This window comes from Mytilus edulis, chromosome 1 (assembly GCF_963676685.1).
Source record: "Mytilus edulis chromosome 1, xbMytEdul2.2, whole genome shotgun sequence".
Classification (NCBI taxonomy): domain Eukaryota; kingdom Metazoa; phylum Mollusca; class Bivalvia; order Mytilida; family Mytilidae; genus Mytilus; species Mytilus edulis.
Window position 1 is genome coordinate 68,935,096 of NC_092344.1, and position 20,556 is coordinate 68,955,651.

Genomic DNA, 20,556 nt, shown 5'->3' on the forward strand with positions numbered 1-20,556 from the left:
CGAGCCTAAAAAATCAAATCTCTACTTTGCTGTATATACATATAATAAATTTGGTGTATTAACTGACTTCTGATTGGTTAAAAGTATTAGTTTTATTTTCAATGTCGTCAATTTTTATGATGACACGTACGCCTTCTCTGACGTTGTGTCTTCATACGCCAACATGTGTGTACGTTGTTATTGTTAGTTATATTATATAAAAAGCTCTTTGAGACTTATTTTTAATAGAAATTTATGTATAATGAATGGCAATAATTCAATGTGAAAAGTCAAAAATTAATTTTACGGCTCGATAATTTCGAAATAAATAATAGCCATTCATTAAGTAAACATACATTAACTGTATTTGATGAATAACATAGTTTGCAGAAATTAATACAACAATTGTTACAATTACGCTTCTTCTCATCTTATCCGTCACAATATGTATTCTTGTGCGGATCGATAATACTGATCAGAGTCTAGGGTATGCTCGAGTCTGAAGGCTTGACATTTGTTTATACGTTCTAGTGATAACATACTGTTTAATAATTACATTAGGTGTATGTTTCATTATAATATGTTATTATGATTGGCTAATTGCACATCACGTGTTATTCCTTAAGAAATTGCATTACACAATAAAACTTATCAACCATTATAACACGAGGTCCCACAATGAAGTGCACAGGTGAATTAAATAAAAAATTGATACAATTCGTGTTTTCATGATCCTAGCTATAAAATGTAATTATAAGTATTGAATGCTTCTTTTTGTAACTTCATAGGGTTGTCAAAGCGTCGACCGTGCGTACATTTTTAGAATGAAGCGCTTCCGCGCTTCATACAAAATGTTCTTTGGTCAACGCTTTTACACCCCAATGAATTTACAAAAAGAAGCATTAAATTTTTAAGTAATAAGTTCTTCTTTTAACATGAATATGTTTGATGTAACACAAAAACAAACACATAAAACATGGTTTAATTTCAGCCTCTAGAAAGTGTTCTAATATTAATAGTTCATTGTTGTTTACTAGTTCCTTATACTTCTATAATATAACTTTCTGTCATAAAACACATAAACACAGTGGAATGGTTTTTTGAATTTAAAAAATATATTAGATAAATTACGTGCTTATGATTTTCCTTTCGGTTTGACCCTTTTCCGCTCTTTATACTACACTTCCAAATAATCGCATCAAACAAAATTCTTATCTAAATAGATGGTTTGATAAATATCTTGTTGAAAATTTATTTGCTGCATTTATTTTTCTAATGAGAAAGGAAAATATACGGCATTTATATACGTTTCGACAAGAAAGTTAATCTACAGATTATATTGGCAGGCACTAATTATGTCCTTCAAATGGCAGACTTGTTCCTTAACTGTTATGTATCAAGGTTTATGGCAATTCCATAAAATTGATATATTCAACAATACTTATTATCCTGATTATATTTTTTCGTTATATAATAAAGAACTCTCTGACTGCTTCAATTGTCAAAAGGAACTTACTGTAGATTAACCTTATATCAACAGCAATACATGTAACTGTCCTTTTCTAGATTTAGATAATTCAGTTTTACACCAGAAACTCTACAAACCAATTGTCTTTCTCTATTTTTTAGACGATGGTGATCATTAGCAACATTCGTACGATGATTATACATGTTATATATCACAACACGTTAGATATGCTAGTGTGTGTAGTGACGTTTTTTATTTTAATGAGCGGGAATTTCTCGCTACATTGAAGACCTGTTGGTGACCTTCTGCTGTTGTATTTTTCTATGGTCGGGTTGTTGTCTCTTTGGCACATTCCCCATTTCCAATCTGAATTTTATTTTTTTAACAGAGTTTGTCTTTAGTGCCGTGTGGAGGCAGTAGAGTTCCTCCCCGTGCTTCATGTTTATGCTCTTATAATGTACTAGATTATGGAGTGTGTGTCCGAGCGAGAACTGCTCTAGTTCATTACTTTAGGAATATTTATCAAAAAGTAGTTATTCAATATATTCAGCCCCATTCTACTATTTAGTCAGCTATCAGTCCTACCCTGATGTACCCTTTTTTTACGGGTAATTAATACTGATACCGTTTGACATTTTTAGCCGAACAGATTTTTCAATTTTACATAACTTAAATTATTGTATACTGGTTCATATCTTTGACGCCAGTCTTTGCTCCTTTATTACATAATTCACTAACATGGCGTTCATTATCACTGAACTAGTATATATTTGTTTAGGGGCCAGTTGAAGGACGCCTCCGGGTGCAGGAATTTCTCGCTACATTGAAGACCTGTTTGTGACCTTCTGCTGTTGTTTTTTTCTATGGTCGGGTTGTTGTCTCTTTGGCACATTCCCCATTTCCATTCTCAATTTTATTACCAGTATGATATTAAGTCAGGGATTTACTTACCACAAACTACCGAAAATCTTAACTCAATTATTCTATAGCCGATCTTACGGTATTGGTGTTTTCATTGTTGAAGCCTTTAATTGCCTATAATTGCGTACTACGTTCGAACTTTGTTGGATAGTTGTCTCATTTGGTAATCATACCACATGTTTTTATTCTTATAAATCAAAAATAATGTAAAGATGTGAAGAGTTATTATAATCATATATTTATTGTTTTTACCTTACAGATAACCTTACACCATTTGGAACAGCTACACAAAGTTCTAGCTACGGAAGAAATATTGGTAGACCAGAAAATGCTATAAACCCACCAATATCAAACCAATTCTCTATGAAATTTTGTTCCCATACAACTATAGGCAATTCTAGTACACCAGATTGGTGGATGTTCCAATTTTCTTTTGGATCAGCATTCATTACAAATATAACAATATACTACAGAGAAGGCTGTAAGTATACAAATGAAATATTAATGATCAAAACAGGTCCTATCCCTGTTCACAGTTGAGCTACAAGAACATACGAATGATATAACTCCTACTTAAAGTGATCAAATTAAACGAAATAGAATTCATTGTCAAATATGGTTGTAGCGGACAACAACCGGAAAAAATTGTTGTAAAGTTTGAATGAATTGAATTAAAATGAAATCCTATTTTGACACTCTCCATTTGATTGTCAAATTTAAAAAGATTGTTTGATAGCAGAATCCTTAGCAGTAAAATATTTGTAACATAAATTATATGAAAATCATGATTTCATTTGATAATGTTTCTTCTAGCTAACAGAGCTCCGTGACATTCAAATATAAAATTTCTTGCAATGACTGTTTGTCGGTTAGTTCTGGGCTTCTAGAATGGATGTTGTTCTTCATTCATAAATCAAATTATTATTTTGCTTCTGTGTAATGTTAAAACCTTTGACGACGAATGTTCGATGCCCAAGACACAAATTGCATAATATGCTCGGATTAATGACAGGAGATTTCATTTACCATACAATACATGATAAAATTAAGAATAAACATGGAGAAAGTGTCAAAGGGAAAAACCCGACCAAAGAGCTGAAAACAGTCCAAGACCACCAATGGGTCTTCAACACAACGAGAAAATTCCGCACTCGGAGGAGGTCTTCATTTGGCCCCTACACAAAAATGTGTACGTGTACTAGTTTAGTGAAAATGGACGTCACAATAAACTCAAAAACATATAAATGAACAAAGATAAAAAAAAAAATAAAAAAAAAATAGCATACAATACTCACAAAGGCCAGAGGCTACTTACTCGATAAAGGCTCAAACAAGCGTTGGGATTAAACATTTTTTGTGTGATCTTAACCCTACACCTATTTCTCTAGCCCATGTAGAGTAAACAAACTCATAACAATACGCACAGTAACACTAAGTTTAAAAGAAGTCCGAGTCCTTAGCTGAATGGTTATCAACTAAAGTAAGCAAAATGACAATGCTATATAAATTAAAAAAAGGTTGATATAAAAAAGAAGATGTGGTATGATTGCTAATGAGACAACTGTCCACAAGAGACCAAAATGACACAGACATTAACAACTATAGGTCACCGTACGGCCTTCAACAATGAGCAAAGCCAATACCGCATAGACAGTTATAAAGGCCCCGATAAGACTTATAAAGGCCCCGATAAGACAATGTAAAACAATTCAAACGAGACAACTAACGGTCTTATTTATATAAAAAAATTAACGAAAAACAAATGTGTAACACATGAACAAACGACAACCACTAAATTACTGGCTCTTGACTTGGGACAGGCACATACATAAATAATGTGGCGGGATTAAACAAGTTAGCGGGATCCCAACCCTCCCCATAACCTGGGACAGTGGTATAACAGTACAACATAAGAACGAACTATACAAATCAGTTTAACTCATCAGATGTATGTTCATAAAATAATGTCGCCGAAAACTATTGTACTACCAGTTATGATTCTTATGAAACCTGGATGCAGGAGAGGCAATACAACTCATAAAAAAGCATAGCAAAAAGTCGTAAATAAGGCAGTTACTGACATGCCAGCTGCAGACCCAAATTAAACTGATTGCAAGGTTATGTTTTAATTTAATAAAATTAGGCACAATCCCTCCCTATAGGGGTTTATCATCATCTTCAGAAAAGACTGAAAAAAGTAAAACCCTCAGAATACTGGACTCTAAGGAAAACTAAAAATGAATAATCCCTAATCAAATGGCAAAATCAAAAGCTAAAACACACCAAACAAATTTATAATGACTGTCATACTCCTGACTCAGTACAGACATTTTCTTAAGTAGAAAATGGTAAATTAAACCTGGTTTTATAGCTAGCAAAACCTCTCACTTGTATGACAGACGCAACATATACCTTTATATTGACAACGATGTGTGAACAAAATATATATATATCGTATGTAAAAATGTCAAAAAAAGGGGTACATCAGTCAACATTATATTTTAATCTTAATCACTATAAAAACAAGCAAATATGAAACAAAGAAGCACAAAAAGCCATATACACAAGCAACATAAGCAAAAATGAAAGACAAGAATACAAAACTAACAATAGCACAATATCATAATGACGTGATGTAAAAGTACAGAGCCACGTCAAATGTATCATACAAACACAAAAGGCATATAGAAAATACATGTATGTTTATAAAATAATGTTGCCGATACTATTGTATGTACTACCAGTTATGAATCTCATGAAACCTGGATGCAGGAAAGGCAATAAAACTCATAATAAAGCATAGCAAAAAGTCGTTAATCATCCAATATTCTAAGAGACAGATGGTAAAAAAGTCGGATTGTTACATAATGGTATGAATATACGGAATTAGGGGGTACACAATATCAGAGTTAGTAAAACACGATGTAACAAAAAAACATCTGCACATCTGCAATATACAGGTGTCTATATAATGTATCAAGATGCATTTCGTTCCAAGTTCAAACTAAGCGAATAAATAAATCAAAACAATCAAAGGATTTTCCATAGTCATCAAACGTTAAATACTAAACCTGGTATATATTGTATTACAGTTGCTCGTCGTATGGATGGATTTAAACTATGTTTGACCAATACACCAACTACTCCACCTGACAATGATACATGTTATAAAGATCCTGGACCAGGTCTACCAAACATAGATCAGACTATTTCTTGGAATAAACTTGGGAAATATGTCATTTATTATGATGATAGAGGATCTACAGAATATAATGGTCGCTACGATGGACCTGTTATTGAGTTATGTTACATTGCAATTAATGGTATGTTCAACATTATTATGTATGACTTTTCATACATTTAGCATTTCTCTAATTTTGTTATTGGTTATACATATGTTAGCTTTAATGCATGTTCATGGAGATCTGACAAAACGTGTTAAACATGTACATGTAACTTTCATGTCGATCCATTCCAACGTCGATTCGGCCCAAGTCTATCCGTCCCACGTCGATGCGGCCAAACGTCGATACGGCCCATATTTAAAGTCGATCCGGCCCCAATAAAATAAATATAAAAAATAAAAATAAATAAATATATTTATTGTAATTCATCAATGTTTATGAATTCTATTATATGTAAACGGTAAAAAAAAGGGTCTTTGACAACAAATTTCTTTAGATGAATATAAAACAAAGTTCTATGTAGATTGTGTTTTCATAGCAAGTTTTCAAGATTACAGGGTATGAATATAATAAAAACGTATATAACAGAATTTAGTACAATTAACAGATATCAACATTAATCAGCAGTAATTAGCAATTTCCCTTAATTGACTGTGATCCTAACCAGTCCTGGCTTCATTTAAATTGATTAACCAATTTATAATGATTAGTTAATTTATATAGGTTCCATTGGACTGTAAATATTTATTTAGCTTTTCTGTGTCTGAATCAAATGAAATACAAATCGCCATGACATTCAAATGTATCATGGAAAATAACTTCATATTTATATGTTGAAGCTGATATACAAAGTGAACAGACACAATCACACTCATTTTCGTATTGATTTGAAATAATTCTTTGACTGGTACTCCAATACTTCACTTACCTGTTGTCATCCATCAGCGACACTTTTTACAAATTCATGGCCATTTATACTATTAAAATGTGTCACAAAATCCTCCAAAGTCAATATAGTTTATTCATATTTTATAATGAGGCCGGATCGACATGGGACGGATCGATTTGCGCGGATCGACCGTTTACCTACATTTTGTACATGTATGTACAAAACTCATTCGGAAATATTTCTATTTGAAAAACATTATCATAATGGTGTATGCTTTAACATGTTCTTGGATTAATTTGCACTTCTCATAAGTGCAAATTGGAACCACACTTTTTTTTGTCGTAGAATCATCAAATTTGGCAATAATGTACCTCTGGGGATAAATAACACAATACAAAAAAAAAATTGGTGTGGCTCGCCCGGTTCGGCAACTGGAGTGAAAATAGTGACAAAATCCTGTAGGATATTTTTTTCTCCCATAGGATTTTTAAAAATCCTACAGGATTTTGAGAAATCCTATAGGATAAAGTCATAATCCCATAGGATATTTTTTATATCCTACAGGATATTTAAATCCTAAGGGATTTATAATCCCTTAGGAGAATAAAAATATCCTATAGGATATAGTTTCGCCCTTAGGATTAAAAAAATCCCTTAGGAAAAATAAAAGCATTTCCTATAGGATATTTTTTATCCTGCAGGATATTAGTCTAATAAAATAATCCCATGGGATTAAAAATATCCGATAGGATTAATAAATATCCTAAGGGATTTCATAACAGAAAAAATATCCTGTGGGATAAAAAAGAATCCTAAGGGTAATAAATAAATCCTAAGGGAGATTAAAAATCCTAAGGGAGATTAAAAATCCTATGGGAGATCAAAGCAACTCATAAGAGAGAAAAAAATCCTATGGGAGAAAGAAATATCCTATAGGAGAAATAAATATCCTATAGGAGAAACAAATATCCTATGGGAGAATGAAATATCTTAGAGAAAAATCTATTTGTGAACTCAACCAAAGAACAGAGAATAGTTTTATATGTTTTTGTAGTAGGTAAGGATATTATTTTATTGGAGCAGACCAAATATTCCCAGATATTATTGTTTAAGAATTGTTAATTTTTCTACCAATGACACAAATTACCGATAAGTGTACTTCAAACATTGAGCTTGCATTGAGTTACTGCTACTGGTCCGTTTGTTATTTTATGTTTATTATTGCCATTTGCGTAGTTTCTTCTGTTACCTATTTCTACATTTGACTCTGGCTTCTTTTAAATCGAGTTTTCTCTTGTTTAATGCATTGTGGTTGTTTATTCCTCATTTGCTAAAGGAATAGGGGCCGGTTGAGATATCAAAAGTCATGAGTATACATCCATCGCCTGTCTCAAAGCAGAAACCTTTATCCTTTGGTAATCTCATGTGCTTTTTTTCAATTTAAGTTCAAAAGTGCATTTTAGTGTTTAGTGTAGCAACCATTTCTCTGAACTATTATTCATTATTGTTTAGTGACCAAAAGAGGCCCGCCTCTATGTGCGGAATTTTCTTTCTGCATAGAGGACTCATCATTTTGAACTCATCAGGGTTCCTGTACTCAACCGACTTGTTGGGTACTGAGACATGACTGTGACACCATCTGAACAAAAACTGTGAATAAAATCAGAAGCAATTTTAAAACAACACATGGTGTTGGGGCTAAGAATACCACCAGCTTTTCATTGAAAGTAATGACAAGACAGAAACATGCGTCCAACGGGTATATCCAATACACTACAATTACTTAAACAACTTTGAAAATCGTACATAAGTGTTTTTGATATTTTTATTTAGTATAGCTTGCTTTCCGTGAAGATATTTTTATTGTGGAGATGCCTGGATAGATTTGCCAGTAACCATACTTCTTCTATTGTGTCCTCAATATGCATGTAGTATTTGCAACTGAACATTAACATTAACCTTCACCAATAAATTCTTCAACAAAATTTGATAATAACTGAAATTTTATGGAACTAAACACTAGATGTAACTAAAGACAGTATTGTTCACCTAGGTCTATGTGCATCTCTGACAACAGACACATCAACACGTTAGGCTAGAATATCACGGTACTTCTAAACACTGCTAAGGACTCCTTAGTGCACTAAGGACTATACAATGCCACTAAGGACTAGAAGGAGTGCTGTTGTGTGTATTATTTTTACATATTATGTTAGAGATTGATATTTCATGCATAAATTTCAAATTTTATAGAAAAATAATCATAAATAAACAAGATATTCAACATTATTTAGGCACGTGCCCGTTTTTCTTTGATATGCCGAAAATCAATGAACCGTTTGACACGTGCCAAATGACAAAACAATTCATTAAACAATCATAATCTTTTTATTTTAGGTAATAAACAATTGTATCTAAAAAAATGTATGCTTAATATTTATAATTAAATGTGTTGTTCTTATGAAAAATGATTACAGAACAAATAATTTTGTTTTTGTTTTACTTCTTTCCCGACAAAGTTATTTGCCACAGGTGCACGACTTTGATGTGCGCCTACTAAATGACTAAAAAAATCATTATTGCTGATAATTTCAGAGATTAAAAGGACAAATCATTTTGCTTTTGTTTTATTTCTCTTCCTATAAATATTTTCGTGTGCATGGCTTTGATGGGCGCCAACTCTTAAATTAGAATATGGTGAGCTTGTTAAAATGTTTATCAAGAAAATGTAATAGAAATGTCGACAATAACAAACTGAGATATTCTATGCTGAAAATAGATATAAATATAATTAGTGGTATGAGTGCTAATATTACAGTTGATTTGGCAATGGAGAAAAATGTTCGTATCCATCAAAAATTTTAAAACTTTACACACTCTGTGTTCTCTTTGATTTTTTTTTTTTTATAAAAACCTATCTCCATTTCCAAGTTGTGGTCCCTTACGCGGAATTTTGTTGAAATTTGAAGACTATTAAAAATTTAATAGGTCAAAGAATAGCCTTCAACATTTGAGGCTTTTTATAGCCAAGGCTGCGTTTTGTTTAAACATATTTTATTTAAAAATTGAATAGGTCAAAGAACAGCCTTCAACACGGATCCTTGGAAATTAGAAAATTTGCAATTAGAGGCCGCAAGAATAGTAACAGGTCTACTAATATTTACAAAACCTGAAACTTTATATTCTTAGGTTGCCTGGGAATCTCTTTTTGAAAGAATAAGGATGTAGTCGTAATTGCGTGTCGATATCTTGTCAATCGTACTGTTGTTTTATTCGACTAACTAACTTTATACGGAAAATATTTGCATTTTTTTTAAATAACCATGGTCTGTTGTTTTTAAACTGTTAATATTGGAATTAAGTAAAGAGTCAAAGTTGAAATCATGAATAAGTGTTCCGTGAAAATTGTTTTCGAAAATATAATTTGTTCATAATTCTTTAAAGTAATAAACTTTTTTCAAATAAATTCTGATCTTCCCTCATCTGATCACCAGCATGGCTTAAGGTATTACTTCCAAAAGTATTGTAAGGGGTGTGAGGTGACACTTCCAGGTATTCAAGCGATTTCCTGTCGGACTTGCAAGTTCATGCATCGTTTCACTTCTGCAGGTAATATTCAGTGTACACGGCCGATAACTTATAACTTTCCATTTTGAACTATCAGATGTATAATATACAACTCTGTCTTACTTGTCATAACTAAACTCATACGCTTGTTTATAAATAACATTTCTGGTGTAAAATAAAAATATAAATAATACCCAAAAAATAAGATTTGATGAAATTACAATCTATTTAAATATTTTTTCCAAGGTTGACTTTGGGAAAATGTAATATATACTCGATGTCAATAGTGAAGGACAGATTGGAACATACCAGAAATATTGATTTAAAAAAATGTACGCACTTGTCGATGATTCGTCTATACGACTGGGTAGAAAGTTACGGAACTATAGCGCAATTTAAAATATATACATGTATACATTAAACATAAGAAAAAAACATATATTTTGAATAAATTGGGGTAAAAGTTTTGTAAATAGACTAGTCCACGTATGCCAACAGTATGTAATCATCGAATGTCGATAGACTATTGTATACCAAAAGAAGAAGACGAAGAAGAAGAAGAGAACCAATTTGATTTAGATACAGGTCGATGTTTAACTTGCTTTGGTTCATCGAAGTTGTGGACATAGTAAAATCACAGATTTATATTGACGTTACGCACGGTATTGGTGCCACTTAGCGTTACACGACGTTCCTAATAAAACAACGATTTTGACGTTGTTCCAAAAAATGTACGCACTTGTCGACGATTCGTTTATACGACTGGGTAGAAAGTTACGGAACAAGACTGAAAAATACGGAACAAGACGGAACAAGACTGAAAGTTATGGAACAAGATGGAACAAGACTGAAAAAGTTTCAAACGTTGACCTTATATTTTACTCATGTGAAAATGCCGCTTAAAGTACAGAGAATTTCGATGTTGCTTCTTTATATGTTTTTATTTTTTTCAAGCGGGTGCAAATGCAAAATTCCATTTAATTAAAATAATTTTTAATATTTGAAAAGAATTGTCTGCAACAGTCACACAAAATAACAATTTGATGTCTTGTAAAATGATTTAAATATATAAAAAAGATGTGGTATGATTGCCAATGAGACCACATTTCACAAGAGACCAAATTGTCACAAAAATAAACAACTATAGGTCACTGTACGGCCTTCAACATGGGCAAAGTCCATACCGCATAGTCTGTTTTACAAGGCCCCGAAATGACAATGTAAAACAATTCAGTCGAGAAAACTAACTGCCTCATTCATGTTACAAAATGAACGAAAAAGTCTGTTTTGTATATTTTTTTACTTTTTTTTTTTATATCTTCGAAATGTTTTAAAACTTTCAAATGTGAGGCTCTTATTTTATCAACACTTTAATTCTTGGACTATTATACTAACGTTAATATAATAGTCCCAGAATTTTATTTTTTATTTTTCTTAAACAGTGACTTATATATTGTAGGCAAATAATTAAGAAAATTCAGGTCATCAAGGAATTTTCACATTTTGTACATAAATCAGGCCGTTAGTTTTCTCGTTTGAATTGTTTATACATTTATCATTTCGGGTCTTTTAAAAATGACTACAAGGTTAGGGTTTTGCTCATTGTTGATTGCATATAGAAATAAGATTGTTATGTATGCCACTGGACGAACACTAATTGTGAATATTTTGATGGGAAACTATCGAGTATCAAAGTTCCAAATTAATTTCGGGATTTATTTTCTTTCTCGATATTCAATAACAGAAGAAAAAAAAATTGCTTGTCCGCTAAATAGTGATTTTCTTGTTAAACATCGTTAAAAAGATGTGTGTCTAAGGTGAACGCCACAAGAACCCTGTAATACTAGTACGAGAGTATAGCATGTAAACATTCCTTCTTAATGATATGGTTGTTTTGGAAATCTTTTCTTACAACTCATGTCGGCGCTAACATGTCCTTTAGTAGTTATTTTTTTTCCAAAAGTCCAATTTCACGTTTCCGCATTTTCGTGCATTACTTTTCCGAAATAAGTAGCGGCGTTTTTAAGTTTCCGCAAATTGGTATTACTTTTCCAGAAAAAGAAATGACTATTTCAGAAAAAATTTAATTAAGGTATACCTGTTGATTGAAATAATAAAAAATAAATATTTATTAAGTTAAAGGTCATCATAACAAAGTCTACAGTAGTACATATACATTCACCGTTTACTAGTTTTGTATTTTGGTCAAGAAAGAAGTCCATCTTTTCCTTTTCATATTTCTGAACGTTTTTTTTTTTAAAGTTAGAGTTATTATCTTTATGCAAAATTGAATGATTTCGTATACTAGTAGTATTACGTTTTCTGTGTCTCTTAGATTTTTTAAGAATACATTTTCGCATGCTTAAACATGATAAAGAAAGCACGTCAACTGTTGGACTCGTGAAAATATTTTTCAACTTTTTAAAGCTTCATCTGTGTGATCGAAATTGTCGAAAGATTCTTATGACAATTTTAATAAAAAGTGATGCAAGTACAAGGGACCAGACGATATGATATAATTGGCACTAGGGAATGAATTATAGAAGTAAACTATTTCAAAATAAATAATTCAATATTTTATATTAATAACATCTTTAAGAATTACAAAATTTAATGTTTTATCGACACATGCCACGTTCAATATTGATTGCAATCTGTGTAATCGATTGAAATTCGTGATCATTCAACCATGGACCGCTAATAACGCACGTGTGTACAAACAGTTTGACTATGAATATGTTTTTTCGGCGACTGTTTTTTCGTCATGTGTTTGGTATTTCAATTGGTTTATAAAACAAATTATGGATATCAATATGTCAATCGGGAAAAAAAATATTCCATTTATCATAAAAAGCTTCACAAGTTCCAAGAAATGGTTTGACACGAAATAAAGATATGTATCTGCTTTGAAGCTATTCTATAAAATATATATATTATAACGTTACTTTTAAAAAACTGCGGGAAAAAAACTGAACCATTTGTCGATAAAAAACGGACGAACGAAATTGTAAAAAATATATATTATCTTTAAAATTTTTTAGTATATTTATTCTAGTTTATAAATCAAAGGTTGATCACCAGCAGTATGTGTGCCTTACTAGTTTATAATGTCGTGGACTGTGGTGTATGCTGCCACCTTCGAGACGTATTTGCTAACGGTTCATTAAAAAAGAGGGTCAGGATGGGGTCGATGAATAGTGAATAATGGGTTAAAAGTGCCGAATAAAGGAAAATAAATAATGACTACAGAAACATAGAGAAAAAGATAAGGAATAGAGAATGACGAAGTGCTTATATATATAAAGAACACAGAAAAAGATTGAACAATTATATAATTAAGGACCCCGTACAGGTCCTCATACAATTGACACATCTTATTTTCACACCTACATGTAGCAGTTTCTTGGTATATACACATAGTGGTCAGCGTACATCTGCAATGTTCAATTAGGTGTGAAATTTTAATCTGGTAATTGAGATTAAATATAAAAGATGAATATAATGATTATTTCATTATAGTGTCGCACATTGGTCTTACAGTTAAAACAAAGATCGATAGCCAGCCTTCATAAAATTACGAGACACTAAATTTACAATAAAATTAATTAAAATATATACAATTATGAATTAGTTACAACAAGGATTTGTATAGTTACACACACATCTTTATCAATGAAATCCAGGATTTGTTTAGTAAATCTTTGATGAAATTAAAATAATATCCACATTTGATATAAGCAGAGACATATAATACATATGTATTATATGTCCCTGATATAAGTAACAAAATAAACGAATAAAATCTTTATTAAAATGCTAATATTCTGATGATGGATATTATAATAAAATTGTCAATTGAAATTATCTTTGCAAAAGAAAATAAAGGTATATAAACTTGGGATTTTATTTGAAACACATCACAGTAACCTTTATGTAAGAAACAAATATGCACAAAGAAAGACAAAAATAATACTGAAGATATATTGTTTGTAAATCATAATTTCATAAAAACTTTTTTCTTCTAATAAAAAAACTATTATTAATTGTACGAGCTAAAAACTTTTGTTTGTATTTACAGTTCATATGAGCAATTATACATCTTTTCTCTGTGTTCATTCTGTCAAAGTTAATATGTTCACGTGATGTTTTAAAAAGTTCATATCGGAAGTCTGTATATAAAAGACAGACCATTAAAACATGTATTTCGTTTTCCACACAGTTCGAACTACAAAATTTACAAAGTCTATCATTAAATGGTATCTGCGGTATGGAATATCGTTCCGTCTTAACGGCTAGCAAAGTTATGATTTCGCAGAAAAAAATATGAAGATGTTAAATAGAATTATTTAAACCTTTCTCACAGACTTTTTCCCAACGTGTACACTTTGATTACATTTTTGTGACTTTCGTCCTACTTATAAAAACATGTGCGACTTTTCCCTCAGCATACATGTAAATCATGGGATTCGTAGAAATACTACAAAGGACCTCCTTAGTGCACTAAGAACAAAATTGTACACTAATGACCTGATGGAAAGATACTATCACAACGGATATGGCATCTAGAAAAAGACTTTGTAAAAAATCATAAAATCAAATTTTATAATTATGTCATTTTTAATTAGAAAGTTATCTAATATTTTCTCGACACGTGCTTCAATCGGTTGATTGCCACCTTTAGTGTAATCAGTAGAAATTCATGTTCGCTCAACCCTGTCCCGTTTATAATATATACCGATTTTAACATGTAAAGGTTTTTATTTATGTTTCATGATGATAGAGTTTGTTATTTTACAGCCAAAATCTGCCATGAAGTACTTTTTAAGAGAAAGTGTATTTTATACTCGTAATAAGTTTCTATAATGTTGTTTGTTTTCTTTTGTATAAGTGTTATATTGATATATTGATATATGTAATAGATGTAATATAAATGTATTTTAATCTGTGTTTTTACAGTCTCTCATAACTCTTTTTAGAGTGGCTCTTTTTTATAAATTGTTAATATTATATTGTGGTGTATATCAAATGTTTTAAAGAGGTGAGACTCTAATAAATTATTTGTTTGTTTGTTTGTTTGTTTGTTTGTATATGGTATTTCAAATTGTTCTCTTGGTTTTTTTTCGTTTGTTTGTTTCTGCCGTGTTTATTCTGTCTGGTAAATTTTTTACTTCTAAGGTAATAGCGTCTTCTCAAATATTTTCAGTTTTTGGAAATGTTTATCCTTTTTTTTTTTTTTTTTAAAATACAAATAATTGTAAACACTTCACGGAAAGGTGAGGTTTAATACTTGGTTGCTTAACGTCCAGTGGCCTATACTTCACTTTTTTTTCTGATGTCAGAAACCATGCCTCACCGCAAGGTTTTTAAAAGGATAGAACACAGGCAAATGCAAAAAGATTCTAATGACTATCTTTGCTGCCTAGGTCTCTATATAATGATTTATGTTTTATGGGATACTAAACTCCTGTTCTACAAAAACAAATGTATTCAGTTTAAGTGAGGTTTTAGTCTGATCTAAGTTCTGATGTGATTTACTGAGAATGTTTCACTTATTTATAAGAGGCAGTACCAAACATGTTTATCTTTAACATGTGGTCAGGTTAAATACATATAGGGTTAAACACTTTCCTCGACATGTTTAGGAGAGGAACATATTTAGGGTACGAACTTGTTTACAAATGCATTACAAGTATAGATATGTGTAATTTGATGTTCAGGCCCCGGCTAAACACATTTTTAGACTGTAAATATGACTTATTTATTTCTTACAGCTACTTCAATTTCAACGTTTGTGGATAGGTGTTTCATTGACAGCCATACTACATCTCCTTTTGCTTATTTTTGTTGTATATATTTTTTTTCATTTTCCTTGTCTTTTAAAAAATATTCCATTATAAATTTTATTTGATGCCGAAATTAAGAATACAAAGAGTTATTTGTTAAATGCTATAACTAAGCGAAGTAAAACAACCATTAATAATTGTGTATAAGAGCATCATATATATTTATAAAAAAAAATCAAATACAAGCAGACATACCATTTGTGACACCAATTTCAGTTATTTTCAAATCTTAAAATCTTATATTTCCACAGTTGTCCAGTTCTTTAGCGTCTCTTAATAATGACAGAACGAGCTTAAGAGTCATATGATTCAGTTAACTACATTATTTAGTTCTCCCATGCACATTGTGAATTATATTTCTTACATCACTGCTTATTACATTATACAATAAAAGGGTATTCATCTTCAATTGTTGAATAAAGATGAATTGTTAAAAAAAAAGCATTGACATCAGTTTTAAAGTTATTGTTCATAGAAGACAGTTATGATTTATATTCTCTTTTAAAAACGTAATATAGTATTTACCCCTTGGAGTTTTTCTATATTACTTCTGTAATCGAATTTGAAGAACCCCACGGACGCCACATACTCTCATATGTCTCTCAAGGTATAATGATAGTCTGTAAACTCTAGTGTTGTAAATAAGGAAATGAAATCGCAAAAGCTTTGTTTCTCACTTTGTATCTCAAAATTGGCTTCTTTAAATAAACAAAGAAGCTTACCTAACAATTTCCTTAGAAACAAAATAAAACAAAGGCAAAGTAAACACAAAAATTTTGAATTGTGGTTCCATTTTGCAGGCTTTCCCTGAATCGTTTATTCCTTCTATAGTTCCTGAGTGGAATAAACCTGATACAAAACATTGCAGTGTCAACTCTATATCTAAATTTGAGAAAGAATTGAAAACAAAAACCAATATCTTTTGGTAGGAAACTAAATATTAATTTTAAACGCAATTGCGATGCTCCGCTTTATTCTAAAACTATGAAATTTTTCCAGCTTATATTACAAATGACCTGTTTTGCAAATGTGTGTCAGATATTGTGGATCGGTACGTCTAAATAACAACACGGGACTTCCTGTACGAATAGGGACATAAAAAGTATACCCAAGGCAAGTTATAGATATAGGAAGATGTGGTGTGAGTGTGAGATATAGGAAGATGTGGTATAGATATGCATTCGGCACTTTATTTATTTCAAAAAATATTCGTGTATTGAAAAATTTGTGTAAATTAATTAGAAATATCAATATAGACGTATGTTGATCCCCATGCAATCTCTCATTCTTGTTGCTCGTTTTGTGCAAACTTGTCATGCGCAAAATCTGTATGTTATTATATGTAAAAATATCGTTCCTTGTACCATTAAACTTGGTTTTATAAGAAATAAAGAATCTTGATAGAAAATTTAATTTTTGATCTTATACTTTTTGTTTTGATAAAATCAATTCAATATTTGAGAAGCTATTTACAAAAAACGTTAAATACACTTTTCGTTTTGTTTCAACTTTATAATGAAACTCGTCCTCAATTTCACCTAATTTTACATAAAGTATATATAATAAATAAAATGTTCTCTTTAACTATTTTTCGCCATTAAAACTCATTCTTGTCCCGTATGACATTTCCTGAACGAGTGAAAATCTGAAATAATTATTTTATTAAGCTTATATCTTTATTGCGGTAGCCTATTATTGAAAAAGGGTATAATTTTAAATTTCATGAAGTAAGATTCATACCACCAGAGACATTCAATATACTAGTAAACAAAAGAAACGACACAAGGCAATACATTAATCATATAAAATAAAATTAGATACAAAAGCTTTGCTCATTGTGGGAAGCCGTAAGGTGAACTACATGTATAGTTGTTAATTTCTATGTCATTCGTCTCTTTGGCAATCAATACATACCACATCTTCTTTTTTTTATATAAATTTGCGTTCATCAGCTTCATGTGGACCTTGGTGGAAAGCAATAGTTTGAAGTTGTCTCATTCACAATCGAACCACATCTACTTTTTATTCTGTCCAAAACCGGGAATGATAGCTGCAATAGGCAGCGATTAAAAAACAACAGCATAAAGCATCGTAGTGGCCATCTTAGTCTGTTAACTAATTTTCACGTTTGTAGGAATAGGGGGAGGGGGCTTTACTTTTTCAGCAAGGTTAAGTCGAAAGTCGAGCTGATGAAGTCAAGAGTGGACAATATTTCTGTGCTCAAGTCTACCCTTTGGGTTCGAAAAAAGGGATTAAGAGTAAATATTGATGAGACAACAACCCAACAACACAGACAATCAAGAGATTGAAATTTTTTTTTACAGTCTTTTGGGTTTGTTTTTTTTTTATTATAGAGAGATCCCTATACACCTTATCAAGCCAAACAAAAACGTTCCATGTATAAATAAAGTAAGGAGCTAATTTCATATTACCTGCCATTTAAAATATCACAAAAGGCACATACATATTTTGTGAAAAGTTTAACCATACCATTTTTATAATATCAATTCGTGGAAATCAAACCAAGTACATGAAATAAAAATCAGTACAAGGAAAATACTTCTCTATTTATTAACGATTTAGTAGATATATAATGAACGTTGAATATGCCATATATCCAGACCTGTCCAGAGACAAATTCAAGTTCCAAATGTTATACTGAATATGAACCCTGTTCTAGACTGATAGTGTCGAGAAAGATTTTTAACGTGCTAGTTCACAAGGTAACACTCCGCATTTGGACATCATTTAGCCACTCGAGCATACCAGTCTTTTTTACAGATATATCATGTAATGGAGGAGAGGTGTAATTAAATTATTAATTCCACTTGCTTAGCGGAGGAACAGCAATTTTAAATGTTGACGTATTTGGATTGACCAGGCCGGGATTTGAACCCACGATTTCCCGCACTAAGTGCAAAAACATAACCAAGAGAAATCTGAAATATAGTATCATACCAAAAAAACTAAAGTGCTATAAATAATCCAATCTAAAAGAAATCTCCCTTTTATTTAAGCCATCAAAATGCATTTAACCAGTTGATATTATTATAAAACTGTACTTGAAAAACGATGGTCGATTTAAGCATAGATTTCATGCACGGAAGACCTCTGCACATTTGGTACTCTTGCACAATTAATTGAGGCAGCTCTGTTTTTATTCAATATATCCTCATTTTGCATTACCATTCCAAGTTCTATGAAAAGCCTACCTATTGTGTTCTCGTTATGAACATACATGTAATATTTGCCACAGGACGTAAAACAAACAACATTTATTAAACAGACTCATTAATAATTAATATCACGAAAACCATATACGAAGGCAAGATTTGCACAATCCTATAAAGTAATATTTCCCTGTATCCGTTTCGATAATTATTGAAACTATAACGACCCTTTTCAGTGTTGCGTTCAATATCGTAGCAGCTACGTAGTGCGACGTAAATTTATGATTATTGAACGAGCAGCTAGCTTAGCTGCTATTAATATCTATGTAGCAGCTAGGCTAGCCACCTGTTCAAAAGTCATAAATCTACATAGCCCTATATAGCCGATAAGATATTGAACACAACCCAAGGTCGTGTTCAATATCGTAGCGGTTACGTAGATGGGTCGAGTTCAATATCGTAGCAGCTACGAAGTGCTACGTAGATTTTGACTATTGAATGTGTAGCTATAGACTAGTTGTTACATAAATATTGATAGCAGCTACGTAGCTGCTACGATATTGAACCCAACCCTGGGACGCGTTCAATATCATAGCAGCTACGTAGTGCTACGTAGATATTGACTATTGAACGTGTAGCTATAGACTAGTTATTACTTAGATTTTGATAGCAGCTACATAGTCGCTACGTAGCTGCTACGATATTGAACTGATCCCTGGTATCAATATCTATGTAGCAGCTAGGCTAAATACAAAGGTTGAGTTCAATATCGTAGTAGCTACGTAGTGATCAATATCTATGTAGCAACAATTGTTAACGTTTGTAAGATACCAACAAAACTGAAGAATCCATCTTAGATGACAAAACGTATCAAAATTTAATCCTATGGGAGAAAAAATAATCCTATAGGACAAAGTTAATCCTAAGGGAAAACAAAATATCTTACAGGACAAAATTTATCCTAAGGGAGAGAAAAAAATCCGGTAGGAGAAAAAAATATCCCATGGGAGAAAAAACATCCCACAGGACAAAATAAATCCCTTAGGAGAAAAAAATATCCTAAGGGACATTAGTTTCTGTCAAAAAGTCTTTCATGATAATCCTATAGGATAAAAAAAATCCTATCGGATTTAACACTTTTTTTGAAAATCCTACAGGATTTTAAATCCCATAGGATATTAATTTAATCCCATAGGAGATAAATTTTCCTATAGGATAAATAAATCCGATAGGATTTATATATCCCATAGGATATTTAAAATATCCTACGGGATTATGACTTTATCCTATAGGATTTCTCAAAATCCTGTAGGATTTTTAAAAATCCTATGGGAGAAAAAAATATCCTACAGGATTTTGTCACTGTTTTCGCTCCAGTTGCCGAACCGGGCGAGCCATATCAAATTTATTTTTGTATTGTGTTATTTATCCCCAGAGGTACATTATTGCCAAATTTGATGATTCTACGACAAAAAAAAGTGTGGTTCCAATTTGCACTTATGAGAAGTGCAAATTAATCCAAGAACATGTTCTT

The 20,556-nt window shown here is 31.5% G+C and overlaps 1 protein-coding gene across 1 annotated transcript in view; it reads left to right on the forward strand.

The window, feature by feature from the left end:
• Positions 1-20,556, forward strand: part of LOC139487913 (platelet endothelial aggregation receptor 1-like) — a 36,269-nt gene that overhangs the window by 2,749 nt on the left and 12,964 nt on the right. Inside the window, exons 3-4 of the mRNA XM_071273147.1 lie at positions 2,628-2,849; positions 5,461-5,691. Coding sequence (XP_071129248.1) covers positions 2,628-2,849; positions 5,461-5,691 — 453 coding nt within the window. The remainder of the gene's footprint in view (positions 1-2,627; positions 2,850-5,460; positions 5,692-20,556) is intronic.